This window comes from Schistocerca cancellata, chromosome 6 (assembly GCF_023864275.1).
Source record: "Schistocerca cancellata isolate TAMUIC-IGC-003103 chromosome 6, iqSchCanc2.1, whole genome shotgun sequence".
NCBI classification, from domain to species: domain Eukaryota; kingdom Metazoa; phylum Arthropoda; class Insecta; order Orthoptera; family Acrididae; genus Schistocerca; species Schistocerca cancellata.
This window is the reverse complement of record NC_064631.1, coordinates 640,459,920-640,479,170: the sequence shown is the minus strand read 5'-3', so window position 1 is coordinate 640,479,170 and position 19,251 is coordinate 640,459,920. Positions and strand designations below refer to the sequence as shown.

Here is a 19,251-nt window from a genome sequence, read left to right as displayed (position 1 = left end):
AACACTCACCCAACCGTGCCCGAGGGAGGACTTGAACCTCCGACGAGGTTAGCAGTGCGAACCGTGGCAAGGCGCCTGAGACCACTCAAATCTTCACATTTCTAAAAACTTCAGTTTTCTTATCGTCTGTACTGTTTATCGTTCACGTTTCACTTCCGTATAAGACTACAGGGTTATTACAAATGATTGAAGAGATTTCACAGCTCTACAATAACTTTATTATTTGAGATATTTTCACAATGCTTTGCACACACATACAAAAACTCAAAAAGTTTTTTTAGGCATTCACAAATGTTCGATATGTGCCCCTTTAGTGATTCGGCAGACATCAAGCCGATAATCAAGTTCCTCCCACACTCGGTGCAGCATGTCCCCATCAATGAGTTCAAAAGCATCGTTGATGCGAGCTCGCAGTTCTGGCACGTTTCTTGGTAGAGGAGGTTTAAAAACTGAATCTTTCACATAACCCCACAGAAAGAAATCGCATGGGGTTAAGTCGGGAGAGCGTGGAGGCCATGACATGAATTGCTGATCATGATCTCCACCACGACCGATCCATCGGTTTTCCAATCTCCTGTTTAAGAAATGCCGAACATCATGATGGAAGTGCGGTGGAGCACCATCCTGTTGAAAGATGAAGTCGGCGCTGTCGGTCTCCAGTTGTGGCATGAGCCAATTTTCCAGCATGTCCAGATACACGTGTCCTGTATCGTTTTTTTCACAGAAGAAAAAGGGGCCGTAAACTTTAAACCGTGAGATTGCACAAAACACGTTAACTTTTGGTGAATTGCGAATTTGCTGCACGAATGCGTGAGGATTCTCTACCGCCCAGATTCGCACACTGTGTCTGTTCACTTCACCATTAAGAAAAAATGTTGCTTCATCACCGAAAACAAGTTTCGCACTGAACGCATCCTCTTCCATGAGCTGTTGCAACCGCGCCGAAAATTCAAAGCGTTTGACTTTGTCATCGGGTGTCAGGGCTTGTAGCAATTGTAAACGGTAAAGCTTCTGCTTTAGCCTTTTCCTTAAGATTTTCCAAACCGTCGGCTGTGGTACGTTTAGCTCCCTGCTTGCTTTATTCGTCGACTTCCGCGGGCTATGCGTGAAACTTGCCCGCACGCGTTCAACCGTTTCTTCGCTCACTGCAGGCCGACTCGCTGATTTCCCCTTACAGAGGCATCCAGAAGCTTTAAACTGCGCATACCATCGCCGAATGGAGTTAGCAGTTGGTGGATCTTTGTTGAACTTCGTCCTGAAGTGCGGTTGCACTGTTATGACTGACTGATGTGAGTGCATTTCAAGCACGACATACGCTTTCTCGGCTCCTGTCGCCATTTTCTCTCACTGCGCTCTCGAGCGCTCTGGCGGCAGAAACCTGAAGTGCGGCTTTCTACGTATCTGTAGCGTGTCGTGACCATATCTCAATGAATGGAGCTACAGTGAATTTATGAAATCGCTTCAATCATTTGTAATAGCCCTGTATAATAGAGGTAAATTTTTTCAGCATTACGATGGTCGTTAAATACAATTTCCCATTTCGAACTTTTTTAATTGTTGGAAATCTGCATTTTATATCCTCTCCAATTCAAAAACATTCATTTGTTTCACTACCATAATAGCATCACTCGGTGTGCACTTTACAAATTGGTCGCGGGTTTGTTTAACCTATGGAAGAGTGCCAAGAAGGTGCTGAGAGAGCGAAATCAGCAAACATTTGAAGACAGAAGCAAACTACGCCCTGAAAAACTACTTAGAAACTCTGAAGTGTTTTGTGCCACCCTCTGGAAATTGGAGGAACGGCTTGAGCACGTTTGTCGCCACAAAAATGCTAACGAAATTCTCCTTCTCCACGACAACGCAAGGCCTCACACAAATCTGCAGACATGAGAGGAGCTCACAGAACATGATTAGACTGTTCTCCCTCACACACCCTACACTCTGGATTTCGTAACTTCCGACTTCCATCTGTTTGGCCCAATGAAGGATGCACTCTCGCAGGAAGCACTACGTGCATAATTGCGAGGCCACTGATACAGCAAAAAGTTGGCTCCGACACTTAAGAAGGTGCAACAGGTTTACTAAAGAGACTGCTTATACCACGCTTGTCCGCCCTATTCTGGAGTATTGCTGTGCGGTGTAGGATCCGCATCAGGTGGGGCTGACGGATGACATCGAAAAAGTACAAAATGGTTCAAATGGCTCTGAGCACTATGGGACTCAACATCTTAGGTCATAAGTCCCCTAGAACTTAGAACTACTTAAACCTAACTAACCTAAGGACATCACACAACACCCATGCCCGAGGCAGGATTCGAACCTGCGACCGTAGCAGTCCCGCGGTTCCGGACTGCAGCGCCAGAACCGCTAGACCACCGCGGCCGGCCGAAAAAGTACAAAGAAGGGCAGCTGGTTTTGTACTATCGCGAAATAGGGGAGATAGTGTCACAGACATGATACGTGAATTGGAGTGGCAATCATTAAAACAAAGGCGTTTTTCGTTGCGACGGGATCTACTCATGAAATTTCAATCACCAGTTTCCTCCTCCGATTGCGGAAACATTGTGTTGGCACCCAGCTACATAGAAAGAAATAATCATCACGATAAAATAAAAGAAATCAGGGCTCGCACAGAAAAATTTAACTGCTCGTTTTTCCCGCATGCCGTTCGAGAGTGGAACGGTAGACAGACAGCTTGAAGGTGGTTCATTGAACCCTCTGCTAGGCACTTTATTGTGAATAGCAGAGTAATCACGTAGATGTAGATGTAGATGTAGACCAACACAGGGGTACCAAGCGGGCGTACAGGCACTCCCAGAGCGGTGGCGTAAGGCCGTTGGATTTAGCGGAGATTACGTTGTAAAATAGGATTTTATAGTCATAAGAGTGTGGTTAATAGGGTGTATTGGACTCTTGAATGAAACCAAACTGCTATCAGAAAGCAAAAGTGTTACATTACTTATTGAACGCCCCTGGTATAAATGCTATAAATGTAGGTTTGTCTTTCTCTGAAATAAGAGTAGGGCGAGTATTCTATTCATTTCTCGAAAACCCAAATTGGTCTGAAGTCTAGAAGAACAAGTTGCACATGTGTCACTCACAGGCAGCGGACGACCTCGACGGTCTGAGTGAAGTAGCCCTCGTAGGGGATCTGGACGACGTATCTCCAGACGCCCTGGTAGTTCCTGGCGAAGACTGGGGTGGCGTACTCGACGCGCGCCGGACACGGCGTGGGCGGCAGCGCGCTGGGGCCCTGGCCGGGGGCGGCCGGCTGCTCGGCGCGCCGGTAGTGAGGGGGTGGCGGCGGGGGCGGCCTCCTGGCGCCGTCCTCGGCGTCGCCGTCGCCGGGGACGCTACCGTCGCGACGCTCCGCCACGCCGCCACTCAGCGGCTCTCCGTTGATCATCTTGTACAGCATGCACAGTCTGCAACACAGTGTCCTGGATACCAGATAGCTGTTCCATTATGCTGGTGAATGGCTATAGTACTCAGACGAAGCAAGATAGAAAACTATTCACTCATAGCTCGAGGACTGAGGGACTGGATTGCGATTGCAGGGGAAGGAGTAGAAGAAAGGGTGTAAGACAGGGATGTACTCTTTCGACCCTGATGTTCAATCTGTTCATCGAAACACCAATGAAGGAAATAAAAGAATGTTCAGGGTGGGACTAAAATTCAAGGTGAAAGGATTAACGCTGATAAGATTTGCTGATCACGTTGCTATCCTCATTGAAAGTGAAGAAGAATTACAGAGTCTACATCTACATCTACATCCATACTCCACAAGCCACCTTACGATGTGTGGCGCAGGGTACCTTGAGTACCTCTATCGGTTCTCCCTTCTATTCCAGTCTTGTACTGTTCGTGGAAAGAAAGATTGTCGGTGTGCCTCTGTGTGGCCTCTAATCTCCCTGATTTATCCTTATGGTCTCTTTGCGAGATATACATAGGAGAGAGCAATATACTGCTTGACTCATCGGTGGCCGGCCGGAGTGGCCGAGCGGTTCTGGGCGCTACAGTCTGGAACCGTGCGACCGCTACGGTCGCAGGTTCGAATCCTGCCTCGGGCATGGATGTTTATGATTTTTTTAAAAATTTTATGGGACTTAACTGCTAAGGTCATCAGTCACTAAGCTTACCCAACACTTAACCTAAATTATCCTAAGGACAAACACACACACCCATGCCCGAGGGAGGACTCGAACCTCCACCGGGACCAGCCGTACAGTTCATGGCGGCAGCGCCTCGACCGCTCGGCTAATCCCGCGCGGCGGATGTTTGTGATGTCCTTAGGTTAGTTAGGTTTAAGAAGTTCTAAGTTTTAGGGGACTGATGACCTTAGAAGTTTAGTCCCATAGTGCTCAGAGCCAATTGAACCAACTCCTCGGTGAAGGTATGTTCTCGAAACTTCAACTAAAGCCCGTACCGAGCTACTGACCGTCTCTCTTGCAGAGTCTTCCACTGGAGTTTATCTATCATCTCCGTAACGCTTTCGCAATTACTAAATGATCCTGTAACGAAGCGCGCTGCTCTCCGTTGGATCTTCTCTATCTCTTCTATCAACCCTATCTGGTATGGATCCCACATCGGTGAGCAGTATTCGAGCACTGGGCGAACAAGTGTACTGTAACCTACTTCCTTTGTTTTCGGACTGCATTTCCTTAGGTTTCTTCCAATGAATCTCAATCTGGCATCTGCTTTTCCGACGACCCAGATAATTTATGGAATTAACTGCTTCCAGTTGCTGACCTGCTATATTGTAGCTAAATGATAAAGGATCTTTTTTCTATGTATTCTCAGCATATTACACTTGTCTACATTGAGATTCAGTTGCCATTCCCTGCACCATGTCTCAATTCGTTGCAGATCCTCCTGCATTTCAGTACAATATTCCATTGTTACAACATTTCGATTTACTACATCATCATCTGCAAAAAGCCTCAGTGAACTTCCGTTGTTATCCACAAGGTCATTTATATATATTGTGAATAGCAACGGTTCTACAATACTCGCCTGCGGCACACCTGAAATCACTCTTACTTCGGAAGACTTCTCTCCATTGAGAATGACATGCTGCGATCTGTTATCTAGGAACTCTTCAATCCAGTCACACAATTGGTCTGATAGTCCATATGCTCTTACTTTGTTCATTAAACGACTGTGGGTAACTGTATCAAATGCCTTGCGGAAGTCAAGAATCACGGCATCTATCTGGGAACCCATGTCTATGGCCCTCTGAGTCTCGTGGACGAATAGCGCGATGTGGGTTTCACACGATCGCCTTTTTCGAAACCCATGCTGATTCCTATAGAATAAATTTCTAGTCTCCAGGAAAGTCATAATACTCGAACATAATACGTGGTTCCAAAATTCTACAACTGATCGACGTTAGAGATATAGGTCTATAGTTCTGCACATTTGTTCGACGTCCCTCTTGAAAATCTTTTGGAACGCTACGCTCTTCTAGAGACCTACGGTAAACCGCTGCAAGAAGGGGGGCATGTTCCTTCTGTTGAATGAAAAGGTCTAATGAGTACGGAACATGGACTGACAGTAAAATGTAGAAAGACGAAATTTATGACGTCACTTCCTGCTATTTCACATTGTGCAGGCAGTGACGCACATGAAACAAAATACGTTCCACGATTTTTCGGCGACGTGCCACGATACGTTGAACCAATAAGAGACAGGAAGACGCTCTACGTCACAAGTAGATCCTCGAAGACGCCATACTGGATTTCGTCGTTTTCAGTTGAAGCACATATTTGTTGTGTTTTACAATTTATGTCCTATGAATATATGCTGCTTCTAAGCTCCAGCAGATTGAGGACCTCTCGGAAACTCAGCCTTATTGGGACGATTTGTTGTAATTAAATGACAGAAAACGTCATATCCGTTGTTAAAGGATTTTCATATTTAGTTATTTTCGTGTTGTAACTTCTGCGTGGGGAAAGTATGCCATTTTGAGGCAACAGCACGCAGAAGATTCATCACGAACTCGAAGTTCTTGATCGTATTTGTTATGATTCAAATTTTCGTTGATAACATATCAGAGAGTATACAGGAGACTGTAACATAAAGTACAAGGTCATATGTTACACAAGTAGTGAATAGTAACGCCGCGTTACGAAGTAATGTGTAGCGACGTCCAGTCTTGCTGCATGAGAAAAAAAATTACCCACCTTCACATTTATATCGAGATGTAGCAGAATTGAGAACAACGAGAAACTTAACATCAGAATTGCGGATCACGAAGTAGACGAAGTTAAGGAATTCTGCTGCATAGGCAGTAAGGTAACCCAAGATGAACGAAGCAAGGAGGACACAAAAAGCAGACTAGCACCGCCACAATGGGCATTCCTGGCCAAGAGAAGTCTACTAGTATCAAAGATAGGCCTTAAGTTGCGGGAGATATATCTGAGAATGTAGAGGAAGTCAGGCTATAATGACATACTCGGGTAAAGTGACACAGCAAGGTTATGGACGAAACCAGTTGAGTGGCAACACCTGCACTAAGCTGTATAGAAAGGTCGATCGGCAAACCTGTTCCTACATATGTAGCGAAGAGCTGCCAGCTTTCGACTTGGTACTGCGAACGAAAAACTTACAGGTAAGTATCCAACATTTTTACTTTTATTCACATATATTCAGTCATTAATATTGCAGGTAATTAAATGTTTGAGAAAAGTATAAGTTATTTCGTAAAACATACTTTTATCTATGTTTTGAGAGGTAGACTGTCCTGCTAGAGGACGAGGTGAACGTTTCTCGAAGGAATCAAAGAAGGCGTTTCAGGCCACAGTGACATACCACCTGTCAAGGTAAAATGACACGTCATTTCATCCAGATGTGGACGCTGTTTCTTTTCTCTGTGATCTTTGATACTAATTAATTAATTAAGCTATGTATTTTACGTATGTGTTTAAATTTAGTAGGTATAATAAATTGAATAAAACGAAACATTAGACATGAATTAATAAATGTGTAATGATGCGCAAATGCAATGAATTTTCGTAGGCCAGATATAAGTACAGTAGGTGAATTTCCCCTTTCAGATGGCAGGAAATCGTCAAGACAGTCTTGGGATGCGGTGCAGACACAGTGGGCTATAGATGTTTCCAGAATGAGATTTTCACTCTGCAGCGGAGTGTGCGCTGATATGAAACTTCCTGGCAGATTAAAACTGTGTGCCCGACGGAGACTCGAACTCGGGACCTTTGCCTTTCGCGGGCAAGTGCTCTACCATCTGAGCTACCGAAGCACGACTCACGCCCGGTCCTCACAGCTTTACTTCTGCCAGTATCTCGTCTCCTATCTTCCAAACTTTACAGAAGCTCTCCTGCGAACCTTGCAAGAGGCGATATGGGATGACTGCGGGCGTCGAAAGCACCCGTAGTTCCTCAGGCTATGCATAGAAGACGAACTAGGAAAACGAACAAAATGTTCAGTGGTGTTCAGAAAGGACTGGTAGGTTCCAGCCAACTTTCAACACTGCATTGGAGCGTTAATTGGTACACCACCTGAAACTGTTGGATTCGCGCATGGTTGGTATGACAATGAAGGAGGTGAGACAACTTGCAGTCCAAATAGCTGAGAAAAGCAAAGAGGAAACTTAATTTTAGAAAGAGAAATATTTTACAAAAGAGCCCTTTTTTGGTGACAGTAATGGTGCGCCCGAAGATTGTCAATGTTTGCACTGCTTGGAACTATAATTGCATTCAAAACCCGGAGAACACCGGTTGTCAGCCCACACACTGAATGTGCTGGAGTAAGCCACAAACAAAAAACATTATTTGTGGTACCCGCAAATAGATAGGATTTGTGCGAATTTTTTTTTTTTCAAAAACGGAATTAACTTTGTTGTTTCATGGATTCACATTCGTAATTCTACCTTCAGTCTTCACTTTTTGCACGACTGAACTGAGGAACCTTAACTGATACTGTTGAAGAATTTTTTCAGGAATAGTGATTTATTTGTTAAGTACAAATCTAGTAAGATATTAAATATCTAATGTTTATCTGAATTTCTTCCTTTTTCGTACTCCTATGTCATTTTACCCCCGACATCGTTCTAAAATTACATATTATGCAATTTTTACAAGAATGTAAAAAGTTATGGTTTGTATTAATTTAAAAACATGACACCAAGATATCGAAACTTACATGTGGATGAGGCACTGTCCTGATACAAACTTTATTTAACATCATGGTTTATGAAGCAATAACAACCTAAAAACAAAATATGTCATTTATACGGACTTCCCCTACATTTGGAGCACAGTATCGTACAGTAGTGAAACGTGGCCTGTGTGAAAGCCAGAACAGAAGAGCATCGAAGCATTTGAGATGTGGTCTTGCAGAAGAATATTGAAAACTAGGTGCACTGATAAGGAAAGACGAGGTTCTCTGCCTAATTGGCGAGAAAAGGAATATATGGAAAACACTAACAAGAAGAAGGGAGAGGATGATAGGACATCTGTTAGGACATCAAGGAATAACTTGTATGGTAGTTAGAGGGAGGTGTAGAGGGTAAAAACTGTAGAGGAAGACAGAGACTGGAATACATCCAGTAAATACACTACTGGCCATTAAAATTGCTACACCAAGAAGAAATGCAGATGATAAACGAATATTCATTGCACAAATATATTATACTAGAAATGACATGTGATTACATTTTCACGCAATTTCGGTGCATAGATCAGTACCCAGAACAACCACCTCTGGCCGTAATAACGGCCTTGATACGCCTGAGCATTGAGTCAAACAGAGCTTGGATGGCGTGTACAGGTACAGCTGCCCATGCAGCTTCAACACGATACCACAGTTCATCAAGAGTAGTGACTCGCGTATTGTGACGAGCCAGTTGCTCGGCCACCATTGACAAGACGTTTCCAGTTGGTGAGAGATCTGGAGAATGTGCTGGCCAGGGCAGCAGTCGGACATTTTCTGTATCCAGAAAGGCCCGAACAGGACCTGCAACATGAAGTCGTGCATTATCCTGCTGAAATGTAGGGTTTCGCAGGGATCGAATGAAGGGTGGAGCCACGGGTCGTAACACATCTGAAATGTTACGTCCACTGTTCAAAGTGCCGTCAATGCGAACAAGAGGTGACAGAGACGTGTGACCAATGGCACCCCATACCATCACGCCGGGTGATACGCCAGTATGGCGATGACGAATACACGCTTCCAATGTGCGTTCACCGCGATGTCGCCAAACACGGATACGACCATCATGATGCTGTAAACAGAACCTGGATTCATCCGAAAAAATGACCCAGGTTCGTCGTTGAGTACACCATCGCAGGCGCTCCTGTCTGTGATGCAGCGTCAAGGGTAACCGCAGCCATGGTCTCCGAGCTGATAGTCCATGCAACTGCAAACGTCGTCGAACTGTTCGTGCAGATGATTGTTGTCTTGAAAACGTCCTCATCTGTTGACCCAGGGATCGAGACGTGTCTGCACGATCTGTTACAGCCATGTGGATAAGATGCCTGTCATCTCGACTGCTAGTGATACGAGGCCGTTGGGATCCAGCTCGGCGTTCCGTATTACCCTCCTGAACCCACCGATTCCATATTCTGCTACCAGTCATTGGATCTCGACCAACGCGAGCAGCAATGTCGCTATACGATAGACCGCAGTCGCGACAGGCTACAATCCGACCTTTATCAAAGTCGGAAATTTGATTGTACGCATTTCTGCTCCTTACACGAGGCATCACAACAACGTTTCACCCGGTAACGCCGGTCATCTGCTGTTTGTGTATGAGAAATCGGTTGGAAACTTTCCTCATGTCAGCACGTTGTAGGTGTCGCCACCGGCGCCAGCCTTGTGTGAATGCTCTGAAAAGCTAATCATTTGCATATCACAGCATCTTCTTCCTGTCGGTTAAATTTCGCGTGGCGGGATGCATCAGCAAATAATTAGGATCGTAGGCTGCAGTTCCTACTCTGAGATGAAGATGTTAACAGAAAAAAGGAATTCGTGGCGGGATGCATCAGATAAAAAAAATGATGACTCAAAGGAAACTGAGTAAGATCCTGTAAGATGTTGCTACTAGTGTGCCGAAAGTAACACCTACAACAGCCATCTCATAGTCAAAGAATCTGCCATGAATACTGTTGTGTTGGCCGATGAGCCAACACCGTGTTACTAGAGGAGGCCGAAATGCACGCGTTTTAGCTCACGCAGACTGGCGTGAGGAGGGAAGGACTATACTGACGTGAGGTCTGGAACATGACAAGGAATTAGAATTCAGAAAGCGGACGTAATTAGTTTCATACATAACTTTAATCCATTAATGATGAACGTCGCTCTTGACGGTACATGAGTCACAATATTATCTGTTCAGAAGACATAGTAACTGGATATGGCGCCTTGCTAGGTCGTAGCAATTGACGTAGCTGAAGGCTATGTTAAACTGTCGTCTCTGCAAATGAGAGCGTAAGTAGTCGTTGAACCATAGCTAGCAAAATCGGGTGTACAACTGGGCGAGTGCTAGGGAGTCTCTCTAGACTAGACCTGCCGTGTGGCGGCGCTCGGTCTGCAATCGCTGATAGTAGCGACACGCGGGTCCGACGTATACTAACGGACCGCGGCCGATTTAAAGGCTACCACCTAGCAAGTGTGGTGTCTGGCGTGTGACACTACAAATACTATAGCAAGGGTGGCGCAACTGTGCAAATGGGGGCCGGGCGGAGTGACCGAGCGGCTCTAGGCGCTACAGTCTAGAACAGTGCGACCGCTACGGTCGCAGTTTCGAACCTGCCTTGCGCATGTATGTGTGTGATGTCCTTAGGTTAGTTAGGTTTAAGTAGTTCTAAGTTCTAGGGGACTGGTGACCACAGCAGTTAAGTCCCATAGTGCTCAGAGCCATTTGAACCATTTTTGTGCAAATGGGTTTTACAGACTGAGCGTGTCTGGACATAGACGGGCATAGTTTGTGAGGAGGTAGCGTGTCGCTGCTGCAGACGACAACTGAGCCTCTGCCATTGGCGGGATGAACTGGCTGAGAAGTAAACCACAGCTGTCAGGGGGCAGCAAGTACACTGATACGTTAGTGCGCGTGGAACTCCCAGGCAAATGGCTGTTTAAAGGCATTCCATGATGTAAGGCTATCCTGAATCAGGAAAGGCAGTTGACAACGACTTTGACGCGGACGGGAAATCCAACCGCACGAGAGACAGACAGCGTCTGCATGGGACATGCTGGTTAACGTAATTTGAGTCTGCACCGCTTCCCAGTGCAGCTGATGGCTGTATCTAGCTCGCAAACCACACAATTTATTTACAAAAATGGACGCGGCTAAAATTAGCTCCATTAAAACGCACATTTCCTCCCTTGTCCATATGATACTCATGTTGTACTGTCTATAGTGTACTCAAATAAAAGCTTCAATATCCATGAACAGTTACGAGACAAAAAGGAAAGCTTCATGACCAGTCAGTAGGGCAGCACCTTCTAAAAGTCCACAAAATCGAACAAACTCACTCCTGAGACACAGTTATATTTACATAACATCGATTATTACGGAAAATATTTCCGTTAAATGAATTAGAATGTCTTTTTGTCCGCAGCTCGTGGTTTCGCGGCAGCGTTCTTGCTTCCCGGGTTCGATTCCCGGCGGAGTCAGGGATTTTCACCTGCCCCGAGATGACTGGGCGTTGTTGTGTTGTCTTCATCATCATCATTCATTCCCATTACGGTCGGACGAAGGCAACGGCAAACCACCTCCATTAGGACCTTGCCTAGTACGGCGGTGCGGGTTTCCCGCATCGTTCCCCTACGCTCTGTCAAGAAGCAAGGGACTTCATTTCCATGTAACCTTTTAGGAAATGCACCTGATTAAACGTATGCCTGCGATAGTGGAAATTGTTATCAAGGCAAAGGGTGGGCCAGCACCATATTGAATTCCAGCATGACGGATGGAGGGCGCCAGGAACTTGTAAGTCATTTTCAGCCAGGTGTCCGGATAATTTTGACCACATAGTGTACATTTCCCCCCCCCCCCCCACGAACCATGGACCTTGCCGTTGGTGGGGAGGCTTGCGTGCCTCAGCGATACAGATAGCCGTACCGTAGGTACAACCACAACGGAGGGGTATCTGTTGAGAGGCCAGACAAACGTGTGGTTCCTGAAGAGGGGCAGCAGCCTTTTCAGTAGTTGCAGGGGCAACAGTCTGGATGATTGACTGATCTGGCCTTGTAACAATAACCAAAACGGCCTTGCTGTGCTGGTACTGCGAACGGCTGAAAGCAAGGGGAAACTACGGCCGTAATTTTTCCCGAGGGCATGCAGCTTTACTGTATGATTAAATGATGATGGCGTCTTCTTGGGTAAAATATTCCGGAGGTAAAATAGTCCCCCATTCGGATCTCCGGGCGGGGACTACTCAAGAGGACGTCGTTATCAGGAGAAAGAAAACTGGCGTTCTACGGATCGGAGCGTGGAATGTCAGATCCCTTAATCGGGCAGGTAGGTTAGAAATTTAAAAAGGGAAATGGATAGGTTAAAGTTAGATATAGTGGGAATTAGTGAAGTTCGGTGGCAGGAGGAACAAGACTTCTGGTCAGGTGACTACAGGGTTATAAACACAAAGTCAAATAGGAGTAATGCAGGAGTAGGTTTAATAATGAATAGGAAAATAGGAATGCGGGTAAGCTACTACAAACAGCATAGTGAACGCATTATTGTGGCCAAGATAGATACGAAGCCCACACCTACTACAGTAGTACAAGTTTATATGCCAACTAGCTCTGCAGATGACGAAGAAATTGAAGAAATGTATGATGAAATAAAAGAAATTATTCAGATAGTGAAGGGAGACGAAAATTTAATAGTCATGGGTGACTGGAATTCGAGTGTAGGAAAAGGGAGAGAAGGAAACGTAGTAGGTGAATATGGATTTGGGCTAAGAAATGAAAGAGGAAGCCGCCTGGTAGAATTTCGCACAGAGCACAACTTAATCATAGCTAACACTTGGTTTAAGAATCATGATAGAAGGTTGTATGTATGGAAGAACCCTGGAGATACTAAAAGGTATCAGATAGATTATATAATGGTAAGACAGAGATTTAGGAACCAGGTTTTAAATTGTAAGACATTTCCAGGGGCAGATGTGGACTCTGACCACAATCTATTGGTTATGACCTGTAGATTAAAACTGAAGAAACTGCAAAAAGGTGGGAATTTAAGGAGATGGGACCTGGATAAACTGAAAGAACCAGAGGTTGTACAGAGTTTCAGGGAGAGCATAAGGGAACAATTGACAGGAATGGGGGAAAGAAATACAGTAGAAGAAGAATGGGTAGCTTTGAGGGATGAAGTAGTGAAGGCAGCAGAGGATCAAGTAGGTAAAAAGACGAGGGCTAGTAGAAATCCTTGGGTAACAGAAGAAATATTGAATTTAATTGATGAAAGGAGAAAATATAAAAATGCAGTAAATGAAGCTGGCAAAAAGGAATACAAACGTCTCAAAAATGAGATCGACAGGAAGTGCAAAATGGCTAAGCAGGGATGGCTAGAGGACAAATGTAAGGGTGTAGAGGCTTATCTCACTAGGGGTAAGATAGATTCTGCCTACAGGAAAATTAAAGAGACCTTTGGAGATAAGAGAACCACGTGTATGAACATCAAGAGCTCAGATGGAAACCCAGTGCTAAGCAAAGAAGGGAAAGCAGAAAGGTGGAAGGAGTATATAGAGGGTCTATACAAGGGCGATGTACTTGAGGACAATATTATGGAAATGGAAGAGGATGTAGATGAAGATGAAATAGGAGATACGATACTGCGTGAAGAGTTTGACAGAGCACTGAAAGACCTGAGTCGAAACAAAGCCCCCGGAGTAGACAACATTCCAGTAGAACTACTAACGGCCTTGGGAAAGCCAGTCCTGACAAAACTCTACCATCTGGTGAGCAAGATGTATGAAACAGCCGAAATACCCTCAGACTTCAAGAAGAATATAATCATTCCAATCCCAAAGAAAGCAGGTGTTGACAGATGTGAAAATTACCGAACACTCAGTTTCATAAGCCACAGCTGCAAAATACTAACACGAATTCTTTACAGACGAATGGAAAAAATAGTAGAAGCCGACCTCGGGGAAGATCAGTTTGGATTCCGTAGAAATACTGGAACACGTGAGGCAATACTGACCTTACGACTTATCTTAGAAGAAAGATTAAGGAAAGGCAAACCTACGTTTCTAGCATTTGTAGACTTAGAGAAAGCTTTTGACAATGTTGACTGGAATACTCTCTTTCAAATTCTAAAGGTGGCAGGGGTAAAATACAGGGAGCGAAAGGCTATTTACAATTTGTACAGAAACCAGATGGCAGTTATAAGAGTCGAGGGGCATGAGAGGGAAGCAGCGGTTGGGAAGGGAGTGAGACAGGGTTGCAGCCTCTCCCCAATGTTATTAAATCTGTATATTGAGCAAGCAGTAAAGGAAACAAAAGAAAAATTTGGAGTAGGTATTAAAATCCATGGAGAAGAAATAAAAACTTTGAGGTTCGCCGATGACATTGTAATTCTGTCAGAGACAGCAAAGGACTTGGAAGAGCAGTTGAACGGAATGGATGGTGTCTTGAAGGGAGGATATAAGATGAACATCAACAAAATCAAAACGAGGATAATGGAATGTAGTCGAATTAAGTCGGGTGATGCTGAGGGTATTAGATTAGGAAATGAGACACTTAAAGTAGTAAAGGAGTTTTGCTATTTGGGGAGCAAAATAACTGATGATGGACGAAGTAGAGAGGATATAAAATGTAGACTGGCAATTGCAAGGAAAGCGTTTCTGAAGAAGAGAAATTTGTTAACATCGAGTATAGATTTTAAGTGTCAGGAAGTCATTTCTGAAAGTATTTGTATGGAGTGTAGCCATGTGTGGAAGTGAAACATGGACGGTAAATAGTTTGGACAAGAAGAGAATAGAAGCTTTTGAAATGTGGTGCTACAGAAGAATGCTGAAGATTAGATGGGTAGATCACATAACTAATGAGGAAGTATTGAATAGGATTGGGGAAGAAGAGAAGTTTGTGGCATAACTTGACCAGAAGAAGGGATCGGTTGGTAGGACATGTTCTGAGGCATCAAGGGATCACCAATTTAGTATTGGAGGGCAGCGTGGAGGGTAAAAATCATAGGGGGAGACCAAGAGATGAATACACTAAGCAGATTCAGAAGGATGTAGGTTGCAGTAGGTACTGGGAGATGAAGAAGCTTGCACAGGATAGAGTAGCATGGAGAGCTGCAGCAAACCAGTCTCAGGACTGAAGACAACAACAACAACAACAGTGTACATTTGTGATCAAATTGTGATCGTATGGTGTATCAAGCGAAATTTGTGACTGAACTCAGGGTTATTGTAGTAGATTGGATGTAGCAAGCTATTTTGGATGGAGAGTCATCGGGAGAAGTAGAATTAGCTTCAGGTGTGCTCCCGGACAAGTGTGTTACGACTCTCGATGTCCATGTTGTATACTAATGACCTTGCGTTCAATGTTAATAGTAATCTCAGACTTTTCTCTGATGATGCTGTTATCTATAATGAATTACTGCCTGAAAGGAGCTGTACAAATATTATCAGATCTTGATAAGGTTTCAAGGTGGTGGAAAGATTGACAGCTTGCATTAAATGTTCAGAAACGTAAAATTGTGCGCTACACCAAACGCAAAAAACGACTAGTTATCAACGAGTCACAGTTATAATCGGTCAGCTCAGGTAAATAGCTGGGCGTAACACTTTGTAGGTATATGAAATGGAATGATGACACAGGCTCAGTGGCAGGTAACGCAGGTAGCGGACGTCCGTTTATTAGTAAAATATTATGCAAATGCATTCAGTCTACAAACGAGCTTGCCTACAAATCACTCATTCGACCCATCCTAGAACACTGTTCAAGAATATGGGACCTGTACCAGAAAGGAGGACTAACGGGGTTTACTGAACGTATACAGAGAAGGACAGTACGAATGGTCACAGGTCTGTGTGTCCCGTGGAGAGTGTGACAGAGATGCTGAACAAAATGAACTCACAGACTCTTCAAGATAGACCTAAACTATCCCTAGAAAGCTACTTACAAAGCTTCATGAACGGGCATTAAGTGATTCTAGATAGGTATAGAACTCCTTCGTATCGCTCCCGTGGGGGTCGTGAAGACAAGATTAGATTAATTACAGCACGCACGGAGGCATTTGAGAAAGCTCTCTTCCCGTGCTCCATAAGTGAATGGAATGTGAAAAAACCATAAAAGCTGATACACTGGGACGTAACGTGCCATGAACTTCACAGTTGGTTGCAGAGTGTAGATGTAAATGTAGATGTAGAATGAAGACGTAACTCTACCTTTCTTGTTTACATAATACATGTTGTGTCCACTAACAGCATTTGACCAGCGCTTCCGAAATACAGTACCTGAATTTTTATTAAACAAACACAATTTTAGTAATGAGATAGAATGTTCATTCTGATGACTGAAAAGTTAACTTATGTAAAAATAGTTTGAAAGTCAATGAATTAGCAGTTTATCATAAGGAATCAGTGTAAGAATTTGTAGATATATAATGATCTTTCACAGTTTTCAATAATTAAGGGTGACGTCCATGTTGATTGTTTGGCTATAAAAATGTGTAGATGTGTTTCAAAAGGGCAAAACACTAAGGGCATCACCTAAAAGCTGACCAAATTCTAGTCCGTGGTGATAGATACGACTTGTGGTAACAGTATGTTTTAATAACAATACTTTTAACATAGATTTCATTTATTGAAAAGCCTTCGCTTGGGACTGGAGCGACATATTCAAGATTCACCTGTAAATCATAATGTAACTGGCATTTTGTAACATGCCAGAGGGATCAGTGTGTAAGCGAGAGCTGTATAGTGCAGACTGATAGGTAATTTTAGTAGTGATATGTAAAAAAAAAATGGATTTTCCAACGACATATTGCTGTATATGGGCAGAGGCCGTGTTGGTCTCAGTGAGCCTGTTGTTTGTGGTCTACGTGACAAAGCACCTTGCGGATGTAAGACTCACAAGTCGCTTCTGAAAGGGTTTAAAATTTTTCGTGCGAGAGGTCTTGAGATTTTAAAATTTCTTCGTGCGCTCGCGGGCACAGCAATGTTTTCTACAGTACATATTGCGGACTTTATCTCTGAACTGCAGGGTAGTGTTCAAGTTCTTCATTTGTGTGGCCACAGTGTCCGTAGTTGCTTTATAATCCTTGATGGTATTTTTGTTCTGTCGTGGAAGCTTCAAAAATGCGTGATTTTTTCACCAGACGCGTTTCGCTTGATTGACGTAAAGCATCATACGTCTCCTGTAATTAAGTTATTTACATTTTGATTCGCTTTTGTATCGAAAAACAGTTCTTTAAAAGAATATGTGATTTATACTTACGGTGATTATTTGGCTAATTTCTCGCTTACATCGGGAAATGCCATCTGCTAGCACATCGTTGTTTTTCTGTGTTAGACGCTGATAATTTTGGTCTAATTTTTAGCTGTTCTGCAGCACTACGCATTTCTTATGTTTTTCGCAACACACTTTTATGCACACCACTGTATTCTGTTTGTTTTTGTACTGCTAGTATGTGTTGTTGTTTGTGTTTTGTAATGTTGCCAACATTATCTGCCCACTACTTTGTCTTTGACCTACATTTTTTTTTAAAATTACATCATTGTATGTGTGTAATTCTATTTAATTATGTTTCTGTGTATTTATGTACTGTGTAAGAGTAGAGAAGAAATAGCGATGGAGGTTTTTTTCTTTTTTTCTTTCTTGTTTGTAGGGGAGGGGAAACCATCACGACTGGACATAAGTATATAGCAGTGAGTTAGAGGAGAAGGGGAGAAGGTGAGGAGCGAGAAGTGAAATGAAACTGTGAGTGGGTGGGTGGGTGGGGGGGGGGGTGTTGTGGGAGAGTGGGGGGGGGGTGAAGGATGGAAAAGGCTCTTTTCTTTTTTAAGATATAGAAAAATGTTGCACGAGTTCGCGGATTCGTCATATTTTCCGCAGTGAATTTTAACAGACTATTTTGCAAAGTATCGCACTCGTAATTGCACTGAACAATGGATAAAAAGGTAAGAATATCAATTTGTTGTCGTACTTTCTGCACATAAGAACGTATGATACAAACAATTTATTTAGCAAGCTATAGCCGCACTTCGTTGAGAAGGTTTATTTTCATCTAGATGCGATTGGGAGAAAACTGGTACCGCCATAGTTAAATGCTGCGGGCAACAACCTAATGACAGGTGTCGCTGCGAGAAACCGCTTACTTTACCAACGGTTAGACGAACTACAGTGCAGCGAATCTCTCGCTTTTCACTGTTAGACAATGGTGACTGGCGTGTGACTATACCTTCCAGAACCACTTTCACTCTTTAAAGTACAGAAACTGCAAAATCATACTTTCAGCCTCTTGATTCCATCCCAGAAATGACCTCCCGCCAGAAATACGTCATTCTTGTCACCAAACGATTAAATATGATACGACATTGCCCAGACACAACCCGATGATGATTTGTAACGATCTGGCCTTTTATTCTTTTACGTCATCAGTATATGACTGCTTTGATTTTGTACTTACCAGGAAGTACTTGGGCTCGAACAAACAGATCTGTATGAACGTTTGGTTACAGGACCATTATGTACCTCTGAATGTGCTAGTGGGTGTCGTTTTTCTGCAAAACTCTGCAGTCATGCTCTAGATATCACTGTAGATGTAATTGTAGACGCCATACGCAATGCAGCAATCTTAACTATAAATGTAAATGCGGAATGTCAATAAAATGCTACGAGCAATACGAATGACTGCAAAATGCACAGTGAAGAAATGCAAGTTGATCGCATAGCGTATTTGCACATTCTATAATACCAGTGTTGAACGACACGTCAATGACACTTTTGAAGTTGTTCACTGGTTCACCAATATCGTAGCCAGCGTTCTGCCACGCGTAACGAAGAATTCGTCTGTATACTCCCGCAGATAACTGATTGTAAATGACAGAATGCATATTCATGATAAAGAATCTGTCGTGCAATTTCGGCTGCATATTACTGGAAAGTAGTTTAATGAAGTCTGTTATTCTCTTGGCATATATTTTATATTGCCTGAAGAAATACACATCCAGAGGTTGTGCATATTTTGTAGTTTTAGGCGGAATGATTTTTAAATCTACATGTTTTCCGCCAGATGCTTCCAGTAGTACTCGTTCATCCTTATGTCCAGACCAGGAG

General features: G+C 43.6%; 1 protein-coding gene across 1 annotated transcript in view; it reads right to left on the bottom strand.

The window, feature by feature from the left end:
- Positions 1-19,251, bottom strand: part of LOC126190989 (uncharacterized) — a 443,417-nt gene that overhangs the window by 53,888 nt on the left and 370,278 nt on the right. Inside the window, exon 6 of the mRNA XM_049931665.1 lies at positions 3,102-3,425. Within this exon, the coding sequence (XP_049787622.1) occupies positions 3,102-3,425 (324 nt within the window). The remainder of the gene's footprint in view (positions 1-3,101; positions 3,426-19,251) is intronic.